The sequence below is a fragment of the Carcharhinus amblyrhynchos genome, chromosome 7, assembly GCF_965287045.1.
Source record: "Carcharhinus amblyrhynchos chromosome 7, sCarAmb.v2.hapA, whole genome shotgun sequence".
NCBI lineage: Eukaryota > Metazoa > Chordata > Chondrichthyes > Carcharhiniformes > Carcharhinidae > Carcharhinus > Carcharhinus amblyrhynchos.
This window is the reverse complement of record NC_137330.1, coordinates 42895561-42908324: the sequence shown is the minus strand read 5'-3', so window position 1 is coordinate 42908324 and position 12764 is coordinate 42895561. Positions and strand designations below refer to the sequence as shown.

Here is a 12764-nt window from a genome sequence, read left to right as displayed (position 1 = left end):
CCCCAACTCGCCACGAGGTCAAAAAAGCCATCCAACAGCTGAAAAACAACAAGGCCTCCAGTGCAGATGGAATCCCCATTGAATCAGTAAAATGTGATGGAGATGCACTCTTGACAAGAATCCACAACTTTTTCACCCTTGTCTGGAAGGAAGAGAGCATGCTGGCAGATCTTAGAGATGTCTTAATTATGACTATCTTCAAGAAAGAAGTCTGATCCAACTGTGAGAATTAGAGGAATTTGTCTACTTGCCACCACAGGTCATCATGAGAATCCTCCTCAACTACCTTCTCCCAGTGGCTGAAGAGCTCCTCCCTGAGTCTGTGTGGCATCAAAAGCACAATTGACATGATCTTCAATGCGTTACAATTCCAGGAAAGGTGCATGGAGCAGTATCAACCTCTGTACATGGTCTTCTCCAACCTCGCTGAGACCTTCAACTCTTTCAACCATGAGGGTTTTGTAACATCCTCCTCAAATTTGGCTGCTCACAGAAATTCACCATCATTCTCCACTTGCTCTCTAATGACATGAAAGCCATGATCCTCACCAATGGAAGCACTACAGACCAAATATACGTGTGCTAATTGGGGTCAAACAGGGCTGCATCATCCTACTAATGGTCTTCTCCATCTTCCTTGCAAAATCCCTCTACCCCATTACTCTGAAATTCCCTGCTGGAGTGGAGCTAATTTACCAGACAAGTGGGAAATTCTTCAACCTCCAACGTCTCCAGCCAGAACCAAGACCATCCCAACTTCTATCATCGAGCTGTAGTACGAAGATGATGCCTGTGTGTGCGCATACTCAGAGGCCTCAGATTAATCGCCTGGAAAATAAAGGTTCTCTACCAGCCTGCTCCTGTCACCCAAAACTGCAACCAGACCATAAGATCAATAGTGAGCCCCTGGCCAACGTAGATTATCCCCCATTGTTTGGGAGCCTCCTCTCAGCACAGGCAGACATTGCCAATGAAAACCAGCATCACTTTTGTTGCATAGTTTAGTTTATGGACGCCTGAGGAACAAGAGTGTTTGAAGACCAAGAACTCAAATCCAGCGCATAGTCTATAGAGCAGCCATGTTCCCCACCTTCGTGTATGTATCAGAAACATGGACAATCTACAGCAGACACCTCAAATCCCTGGAGAGATACCACCAACGTAGCCTCCACAAATTCACTGGCAGGATAGATGTACCAATGTTAGCATCCTCTCCCAGGCCAGTACCCAGTATTGAGGCACTGTTCATGCTTAACCAGTTGTGTTGGGCAGTTCATACAATGCGTAGCGCCAACATAAGACATACGAAACAAGTGTTCTACTCCAAGCTCTGCAATGGCATGCACTCACTAAGCGGGAAGGGGAAACACTACAAGGACACTCTGATATCCTCCCTAAATAAATATAGTATCCCCCTTGATATATGGAAGGCACATAGACAAACTGGAGAAGAAGCATCCACAAATGTGCCAATCTCCAAGCATCACTGGGTGGAGCGTGTGATGACCAAGTGTAAACAGCGGAAAAAGAGTGCAGGATCCAGAGAATCCCATCCACTCACCTCATCAAACACCACCGGCCCCATCTGTGGCTCCAGGATTGGACTATTCAGCCAACTTGGAACCCTCCCCCGAGAGTGGAATGAGACATCCTCGACCCTGAGGGACTGCTAAAGAAAGAGATTTCTTTTTTAATAAAATGCAGGTTAGGCCTCAGCTGGAGAACGCCGTTCAATTCTGGGCACCAGACTTTGGAAAGGATGCCTTGGCCTTGGAAAGAGTCCACAATAAAATACTAAAATGGCACAAGCAATGCAAGAGTTCAGTTTGTCGAGAGAGTGGATAAAATGGGGTTGTTCTCCCCAGAGCAGAGAAAATTGGAAAAAAGATAATAGTGGTGTTCAGAACATGACTGGTTTTGATGGAGTCAATAGTTTACAGTGGCAAACATTAACTGGATGGCTCCACCAAAGAGCCAACACTGGCATGATAAACCAAATAGCCCCCTTCAATGCTGTACGATTCTACAACAACCTTATTTCAAAAAAACTATTTTAGCATCATCACCAGTTTGTAAAGAAAACAAGTTTGTTTCCTGTGGTCACCATAGCTCTGTCAATAGAACATAAAATAACATCCAATTAGTTCTAGCGGGAATTTCCTCAGTGGTTCTTTCACTGTAACCTCATCAGAGACCTCTGAAAAATCTCTCATCCTTCCATTAGCACCATTTTGTAAGGCTTCTTACGCCACAGATATAATGGTCAAGCAGGAGAACCCCCACCATAATTCACTTCCCAGTTATTTCATCTAGGAGCATTCACTTTGAAAGCTCTTAGCTATGAAATCCGCAAGGCATAAACAAAATGTTCAGACTTTTTTTTGTTTAACACGCCCACTGATTCATCATTCACACATCTTTGTAATTAACACATGTATTCACACGTCTGTGTTTTTCAAAGAAATGAATAATTTCACCTCTGAGCTTTGGACATCAAGTAGGCTAATGCACAAGAGAATACAATTCAAGACTAGCAGTGTAGTGCGATAAGAAACAGTTTGTCTGTCAGAACAATTACCACAGACCAAATGCCATCCTATCCTTTGAAAGATTTTGTTTTCCATTATGAAGCATTTTCACCGTGAACCATAGAACGATAGAAAATTACAACTCAGAAACAGGCCTTTTGGCCCTTCTTGTCTCTGCTGAACCATTTTTTTGCCTAGTCCCACAGACCTGCACTTGGACCATATACCTCCACACCCCTCTCATCCATGAACCCGTCCAAGATTTTCTTAAATGTTAAAAGTGGCCCCACATTTACCACTTTATCTGGCATCTCATTCCACAGTCCCGCTGCTCTCTGCGTGAAGAAGCCTCCCCTAATATTCCCTTTTAAACTTTTCTCCTTTCACCCTTAACCCATGCCGTTTGGTTTTTTTCTCCCCTAGCTTCAGTGGAAAAAGCCTGCTTGCATTCATTCTATCTATACCCATCAAAATCTTATACACCTCTATCAAATCTCCCCTCATTCTTCTACGCTCCAGGGAATAAAGTCCTAACCTATTCAATCTCTCTCTGTAACTCAGCTTCTCAAGTCCCGGCAACATCCTTGTGAACCTTCTCTGCACTCTTATTTACATCCTTCCTGTAACTAGGTGACCAAAACTGTACACAATACTCTAAATTCGGCCTCACCAATGCCTTATACAACCTTACCATAACACTCCAACTTTTATACTCAATACTCTGATTTATAAAGGCCAGTGTACCAAAAACACTCTTTACAACCCTATCCACCTGTGATGCCACTTTTACGGAATTCTGTACCTGTATTCCCAAATCCCTCTATTCTACTGCATGCTTCAGAGTCCTACCATTTACCCTGTATGTTCTACTTTGGTTTGTCCTTCCAAAGTGCAATACTTCACACTTGTCTGCATTAAATTCCATTTGCCATTTTTCAACCCATTCTTTTGGGCTAAGAAATTAAGATAATTTTTATTTACTGCAGGAACATTTTCAGATTTATATTAAGATGTAACTCAATGGGGTTGGGGAAGTATTTTATACTTAAAGTCTAAAATGGGTACTAAGCTAGTGGTATGACCAACATACCCATCTTAGGTCAAGAGGCCTGAACCGTTTGCATTTAATTAGAATTTGAGACTTGAGAGTTCAAATAATTTATTTTACACTTCTAATAGTGTCATAAGCCATTTCATATGTTTCCCCTTTCAATCTGTGGAAGGTTTAAAGTTTATCTATTAGTGTCACAATTAGACTTACATTAACGCTGCAATGAAGTTATTGTGAAAGTCCCCTAGTTGCCACACTCTGGCGCCTGTTTGGATACACTGAGGGAAAACTTAGCATGGCCAAAGCACCTAACAGCATGTCTTTCAGACTGTGGCAGAAAACCCACGCGGATACAGGGAAAATGTGCAAACTCCACACTGACAGTGACCCAAGCCGAATGCACCTAACAGCACGTCTTTCAGACTGTGGCAGAAAACCCACACGGATACAGGGAGAATGTGCAAACTCAACACTGACAGTGACCCAAGCCGGGAATCGAACATGGATCCCTGACGCTGAGTGCTAACCACTGTACCACCATGCTGTAACATCAGTAGTGGGCAAACTTCTAGAAACAATTATTTGCATAGAATTATTGTCCCATGGAACAAGTTGGGTTGATTAAGAACAACAAACATAGATTTCTAAAGGGGAAATTGTTTAATTAACTTGCTAGGGTCTTTTGAGGAGATAACAAAGGATCAATGAGGGCAATGCTGTTGATATGGTGTACACAAACTTTCAAAAGGCATTCGATACTGTGCCACACAAAAGTGTGAGAAAAATTATAACTCATGGACTGAAAGGTTCAGTGGCAATATGGATATAAAATTGGCTGAATAATAGGAACCAGAGAGATTTGGTGAATGGATATTCTTTGAGCTGAAGTAAGGTTTATATTTCTTCTAACTTTTTCAGAGTAACTTGACATATCACTGACCAAAGCAAACCAAAGTTAGTCATTTAAATTATAGAATGTTTCACAGTGCAATGCTGTCCAGATGAAGTTAACATTTCTGGATAAACCTTTATCTTGGAACTTCTGAAAGGGATTCCCCAGCAATCTTTGGGGTACCCCCAAAACAGAACCTGAGGAGCCAAGAAGTTACAGACCATTATCTGGTAATTATCACATTACTGTTTGTGGAGGCTTTCCATGTACAAGTTAACTGCCATATTTCCTACATTACAACAGTCAGTAAGTACAAGGTGAAAAGCTTCAACAGTATTTTTTTCAGCCACAATAACTTAGTATTATATTCTACTTAATTGTAATCAATGTTGACCACTGTTTTCACATGCCTACACCTCTGTGAAGATGTAGCTGTAGTTTTATTCAACAGGTGAAACAAACCACATAAACTATGCTAGATGCAGAACTGCACTTCTGTTATTTAATTACAGAGTCTTGGCTCTCTGATATGGTATTAATATGTTAATTGCACAGGAATACCTTAAAAGAAGCAGTCGCTTTCTTGTGTAACAATATTGCATGGTAGCATTGTGTATCACTGTTTTAAGGATCAAGTTCTGTAATTATCTATATAATTATGTAGTCTTTACTTTTGGCAGTTCTTGCTTGTGTGCCTTGCTACCTTATTCTTGTTGTATTATTGCCTTTTTAACTATATAATGATTTCTTATCAGACAACACAGATCCTGTACAGACCTCTTAAGTTTGAAATTCTAGAAATCATGTGGTCTCTTTAGTACAGTGATATGGTTTGATTCCTGGAAATCACATTATATAGCCTAACGAGAATTCTTGTAAAGCATTTGACCCCTATTGGCATCGGAGAGCAAAGAGAATCCCTGTAAAAGACAGTATTCCCCCTGTAAGGTGACAGCACTTTTAAAAAAAAAATCAGAGACTGATGATACACTGTCTAATTGAATCAAGGTTTGTGAGGGCCAGTGATCATAAACATGGGCAGTACACTAGAAAATCATATTCTCACGAATCACACCCTCCAGAATCACATGCTCACATAGTTTAATTAGGTCATCACCATTCACATTCCCTTTGGCTTTTTGTCCATTACATCTTTGTCAACCTCTCCCTTGCCTCTACCTATCACTGGCCCTCTATCCAGCCCCTACTGTTCCACTGCTCTACCACCCCCCTGTTCCCCGACACAGTATAAATCTCATCCTATTTTCAGTTCTCTTTAGCTTTGACGCAAAGTCATCCAGACTTGAAACGTTTGTTAGCTCTGTTCTGTCTCTCCACAGATATTGTCAATCTGCTGAGATTTTCCGACATTTTCTGTTTTAATTTCATTAGCACGTGGCTGAGCAGTATTATCTTCCATCTTTACAAAAAATCTAATTGGGTTCATAGTTCTTCTAATCTCTTCAGGTATAGGCACTAAACTAACTTGCACTTCTTTTGGAATCCTGTATGGTTTAGGGTTTTAAGGTATAAAACCCTTCCAATTAAAAAAACTCAAGGGTCCCACTTTTTAAGTTCTAACACGAGAATCCTCAGTTGTACTTGACCTACAAGGTATGATTAATTAGTATTTATAGATCAAGAAGAAATTATGAAGGAAGATTTTCTTTATTATTATTAATACATGGGATGTGGGCATCGCTGGCAAGGCCAGCATTTGTTGCTGATCCTTAATTGCCCTCAACTGAATGGAATTTTAAGAGCCAACCACATTGCTGTGGATCTGGAGTCACATGTAGGCCAGACCAGGTAAGGACAGCAGATTTCCTCCTCTAAAGGCTATTATATATTTCACATATACTTAACAATAAGCAGTGAAGACAACTTAAGTTTTTCATCGTTCAAGATCCCATGAACTCTTAGTGTTGTTAGCACAGAAGGCATCCCTCTTCTCTGTCTTCGAAGTGATGTTGAACTGTGTCCAGAGCGGTTATATCCCAAAAGCCAATGGAATGCGACTTCTCAACTTTTATCCTACAGTCTCCTATTCTTCCTTCCTATTTTGGAGATGGACCAAATTCACTTCTCCAATTGGCTGTAGGATGCAAATCATCTTCTGTCACCCTGCCATTGCAACAACCCCTACTTAATGGGTCCTAGACTCCAGAAGTTTACATTCCATCACAAACAAATGACATGTTTACTTCTGATGCCAAACAGTTTTATTAAAGCCAAATTCTCTTGTCAGCATATCTTAACCCAAGCCCCACACTAAAGCAATGAGGACCACTTCCGATCATAAGATCAAAGAATAAAGGTTTTCTCTCTGGCATGATCAATTAAAGCTTGTTTAAACAAAAGTGACATCCTAAGTTCCATGTCATTAACTATTGAATTCAGACTTCATGGCATCTTTGGAGTCATAAATTCATTAAGCATAGCCTCTCATAAACAACTATTTTCCTGTTCCCCAATTACCCTAACAGTTATTTGTCCAAAAGAAAATGAAAACAGAACCATTTAATTTTAAACTATAGTTACAGAATAAAGTCCATAGATATTGTAGACCCTAAAAGATAGTAGATTTATCAAAATCCAACTGTCCTTTAAAACTATTTATTTCAACCAACAAGCACTCCCATAAGCATTTTTTTTCTGTCTTGCAAACTAGTGTGTGCCTTTAGATGATCAATATCTAGGTAGATTTTGACAGCGATCTTGCTCCCGTGTTCCCGATGAGCATAAATGATGAAGTGGGTATAAAATCTTATGAGTCAAGAAAGGGTTTCTTGCCAGCGAGATCTTGTTTCATGATTTTCCCTACCTCTCACCAGTGACATAACGATGTTCCTGTGGGAATCTCATTTAAATTAGTTAATTTACATATTATTAAAGGGCCCACAAACTATGTCATCCCCCGTCACTGAAAATTCAAACCTCACCAATGTGATGTCACATTGGCAAAGTTCACAACAGCTTTCTGAAGATGAGAAACAGGAGAGGAGATCCCAGAGACAGGCCCAGGAAGTACCCTCGCATTGCCAACCTGTGTTGAGGCAGTGCTGCAGTGTGCCCTTGGGAAGCCCAATTGTGGGGGTAGGGAGGGTTCCATTACATATGGTGTGGAGAAGGGAGGTGGGTGGGGGGAGATCACTGAGTGCTTTGAGGGGAGGGACTTGGCAGTGAGGCTGGGAGCACCAGCAACACTGCCATAGCAGGGAGGGGAGCCCCCAGTAATTTTGCAGTAAAGGCCTGATACCTTTGTGGAGGTGGCGGCAGTCGGGACTGGGGTGGGAGGATGCTGGGGGGAAGTTCACCTCACTGGCACCCCAGTCTCCATGGAGATGACTTTGCCATCTCTAACAAATCTGTCTCACTAGACTGATGGCATAAACCACGCCCCTGATTTTTTTTCTGTCAGTGGCTCAAGGTCTGGTCTGAAAACTCAGCAGTGCACCTGAAGAGATATATACTGGTTTCCAGTCCACCCATAGTCTTATTATATCACAGGTTGAAATGCAATTTTCTCATCTTTACTAGGTGGATGAATATAGAAAATAGTCTATGCTTCCATTCCTCCTTTTAAAGTGCATAACCTCACACTTTTCCACATTGTATTCCACCTGCCACTTCTTTGCCCACTCTCCTAAGCTGTCCAAGTCGTTCTGCAGCCCTCCTGCTTCCTCATGCTATCTTTCCCTCTACATATCTTTGTATCATCTACAAACTTAGCAACAGCGTCTTCAGTTCCTACTTCCAAATCGTTAATGAATATTGTGAAAAGTTGTGGTCCCAGCACTGACTCCTGAGGCGCTCCACTAGTCACTGGCTGCCATCCTGAAGAAGACCTCTTTATCCACACTCTTGACCTTCTGCCAGTCAGCCAATCTTCTATCCATGCCAGGATCTTATTCCTTAACACCACGGACACTTAACTTATTTACAGTCTCCATTGTGACACCTTGTCAAAGGCCTTCTGGAAATCTAAATAAATCATGTCTACTAGTTCTCCTTTATCGAACTTCCTTGTTACCTCCACAAAGAACTCTAACAGATTTGTCACGCATGACCTTCCCTTGACGAAGCCGTGCTGACTCAGTCCTATATTATCACTAAACTGAAGGAAGGCAGCCAGTTATAAACCTCAGTCAGAAGCTAGTAACCTAGAATTGTTGATAAAAGGGTTTAGAAATACTCACTGACCTTACTCTCAAAGACTTTACCTTAATCTCATCCCCATTCACTGCAATCAATCATACCAACTAATCAATGATGTTATAAAACAAGGGTGTTTGGAATTGGAGAGGAAGGCTTCATTCATTCATCTGTAACACGTACTTTGAAAGACTGGCCGTTAACAAACAAGTAGGACTTTTTTCAAGTTCATTGTGTGGACTTAAAATAATTTGCTATAAACATACAATGGAATCTGTCATTTAGGAACATCTGTCCTGTCAAGAAAAAAGTAGCCTTGTGAGACAGATGACCTTTATTGGAGCACTATACGTGCATTTATATTATGTGGTCCTCGGGAGTTTGGACGTTTAGGAGTTAATGGTTGATTTAATAAAAATGGATGCATTCCTTATTTTATGAGACCCCAACATTCTCTATTTAGCCACATCAATTGAACAATCAATCTAGTCAGTCAAATAAAATAATATAAATATATGTGACACCTTTTAAACTTTCAAGTCAACCAAGGGTACACTGATTTTAATAAAAGCAATAATTTGTTAACGTCTTTTGGACGGAAATCAATTTTGAACCACACACGGCATGAGGAAACTTTGGACAGAATATAGATTGGACGTCATCAAGTGTGGTTATATTCTGAATCCTGTTTTTCATGTCTTGTATTGTTCTTCTGATATGTACCATGGGAATGGATGGTTACCTGTACAGGTTGTTTTAAATTTCCCCTGCCAGACCAGTGTATCAAATGCTTTGTGAATGTCTGCTGACTCTGGTGTATTTAATTTTAAGCCTGAGCAGCAACCTAATTAAGAATTTCTAACCAATGCCCCAAGGTCAGGGTTTTTGCCATGACTGAAGCTGAAATGTTTTAATCTTTTAGTGACACTCAGCCAGGCTAAGGTCACTGCTTCTCTGAATGCAAATGAGAGATATCTATTCCTGCTTGTAATATGAGGTGCAAAGTGAAAGGTGTTGAAAATGCATTTAAATACAAATGATAAGATATATTGATTTACTTCAGATAATATTTACTAAGATTTAAATAATCTATATTGACATATTTTGTTGTTGATTAGGCAATTAACTAGACCCTGGCTCCAGGCATGTTCAGCAGGTAGTTTTCCATCAGAAGTTAAAGCTTTTAACATTTTGTTTTATTACTGTCACAAGTAGGCTTTAATTAACACTGAAATGAAGTTATGTGAAAATCTCCTAGTTGCCACACTCCGGTGCCTGTTCGGGTATGCTGAAGGAAAATTTAGTATGGCCAATGCACCTAACCAGCACATTTTTTGGACAGTGAGAGAAAACCGGGACACCTGCAGGAAACCCACGCAGACACAGGGAGAACATGCAGACTCAGCACAGACAGTGACCCAAGCCGGGAATCAAGCCCAGGTCCTCAGTGCTATGAGGCTGCGATGCTAATCACTGTGCCACTGTGTTCCCATTAGAACAGAGATTTTCCAGCCAAATTATCATGGCGACCACTGACAGATGATTTCTCATAAGAGGAAGGTTAGATGATAGGTTCTATCGCGCTTAGGATTTCTCTTCCTAAAGCAGATTTTTGTTACATATTAAACTTGATGCATTCTTACAGGATAATTGGGTCTGCACCTTTTGCAGTTGTATCCTACACTCTACTGTGGTATGTGCCACCGCTTGAAATGGGGAAGATGTTTTGGTACATGTTCTTCTACAGTATGTTCCAGACTCTGCTTACAGTAAGTAGCTGAATTGATGAGATAAGATTGATTGAGTTATTAAAGTGTGATGTAACAGATTGTAACCAGCAGGAATAATCAGCCAAAGTAACTCAAAATCCATCAAGGGCGATGATTAAGCTACATGTAATGATGTATTAAGCATATTATAATATAACTTGAAAATAATTATGGGAGCAAAGGTGATAATCTCAAATTATTGAACCACATGTTGGGTTCAGAAGGCTATGAAGGATGGAGGATGAGGTGCTGTTCATTGAGTTTGCTTTGATTTTCATCCTGCCAACCAGAAAAAATGCATATGCATTATGCATACTCTGTTTTCTGCCTGCCACCATCGTCTATCAATGCTAATTGTTACCCCCTCCACCATGAACTTTTATTTTCCACAATAACCTTTGATGTGGCACCTTATCAAAAGCCTTCTGGAAATCCAAGTACAACCCATCTACAAGCTCTCTATGATTTACAATGCATGTCACTCCTTCAAAAAGCTGTAATAAATTGGGTATACATAATTTCCCTTTCACAAAATCATGCTGATTCTTCTCAATTACCTTGAGTTTCTCTAAGCGCACAATTATAACTTCCTTAATGATTGATTCTAACACATTCCCAATAACAGATGTCAAGTATTTGATCTATAGTTTTCAGTTTTCTGCTGCTGTTCTTTCAGTTTAATGGACCCTTTCCAGAATTTAGTAAATTTTGGAAAACTAACACCAATACATCTACTAGTTCTTTAGCCACCTATTTTAAGATCCTAGGATGAAGTCCAACAGGACTCAGAGACCTGCCACACATCAGCTTGCTCAGTAGCTTCCCTACTGATTGTAATTGCACCATGTTCCTCTCCACCTTCCACCTGTTGATTTATAGCTATTACTGGAATGTTTTTTGTGTTCTCTATAGTGAAGGCAGAAGCAAAAAATTCGCAACTAAGATGTAGAGGGTACAAGACAGAGGAAGTGCTAATGGCAAGTGCTATGGAAGTCCTTCCATAGGACTTCCTATGGAAGTGCCATTAAGATAAGACAGCAGAATGTATTAATAGAACAAAGGTCAGTGCTCAATGAAAGTAAAACTTAAGAATAATTGCAGATGGCTACGCTGAGGGAGGGGGTTTGGTGTTGGGGCAAAAATAATGGAGTAAAAAAGGAAGCCAAGATGGAGAGAAAGGTCACAGTGTTAAGTTGTTGAACTCATTGTTGAGTCCTGAGGGCTGCTTAAATCAGAAAATGAGGCACTACTCCTCCAGTGTGCTTTGGGCTTCACTGGAACATTGCAGCCAGCCGAGAATGGAGAGGTGGGCATGAGAGCAAGATGCTGAGATGAAATGGCAAGCAACAAAAAAGTTGAGTGATGCTTGCAGACTGAGCACAGATGATCTGCAATAGGGATCACCTGTGTTTAATCTGTGTTTAATTTCTGTATTGTAAAGGAGACCATATTCGGAGCAGTGAATGAAACAAACCAGATTGAAAGAGATGCAAGTGAAATGTTGCTTCATCTGAAAGGACTGCTCCCATGGCACATTCCCTTGCATTCATAGATGAGACTGTGATTTTTTTCTTCCATTTTGACCTGACTTTTATCTTTTTTTCTTTCTTTTGTCCCAGGGCAACACCCCACCCCCCTGCCCTCCCCCACCACCACCACCTCCGTCCCCCCACCAACTGGGCCAACTGTCATTTGCTTTCACAGAGCACTGACCCTTGTTTTCATATTAACAAGTTCTGCTGTCTTACCTTAAGGCCACATTCAGCACCTTCCACAGTCTTCCACACTGCCGTTAACACTTGCTCTGTCATTTTTGTCGCAATCTTTCCCAGCTCCCGCCTATTACTTGTTTTTATTTTGCTCCACCTGCGAAGCAACTGCATCTTTTTGAGAGATTGCAAAAGCCGCAGCAGCACATGAAAAACAATTTTGCTGTGTCCCTCTCAATAGGGAAACCAACCTTAGATGATGTGCTTGCATGCTTTGCACCTAAGGCCTTCCTGACCTGTAAAAATACCACCCAAAGATGGTGTAGAGTTGGGAAGTCAGAGGAAAACTGTTCTACTGGAAAAAAGTTAAGTTCTGTGTTTCGTAACCCGATTCAAATCTCCCTTGGGAAATAAAAATCCAGCCCATGGTTTCTATAGTAAAAAGTATATAGTGACACTGGAGAAGTTGCTATAAAAAGTTTTCCTAGTATGATACGAGAGCTGAGACATTATATGTATCAGGAAAGATTGATACTCTTTTCATTGGAAGGTAGAAAACTGAAGAGCAGTCTGATCATGATGTTTAAGATTATGAAGGGATTTGATACCATTGACGCGTGAAGAGGTTTCCACTTTCAGAGGAGATCAGAACTCGAGGCC

At 40.7% G+C, this 12764-nt stretch overlaps 1 protein-coding gene across 1 annotated transcript in view; it reads left to right on the top strand.

The window, feature by feature from the left end:
* mfsd2b (MFSD2 lysolipid transporter B, sphingolipid) overlaps positions 1–12764 on the top strand; it is an 80125-nt gene that overhangs the window by 30218 nt on the left and 37143 nt on the right. Inside the window, 1 exon segment of the mRNA XM_080193418.1 lies at positions 10272–10395. Within this exon segment, the coding sequence (XP_080049544.1) occupies positions 10272–10395 (124 nt within the window).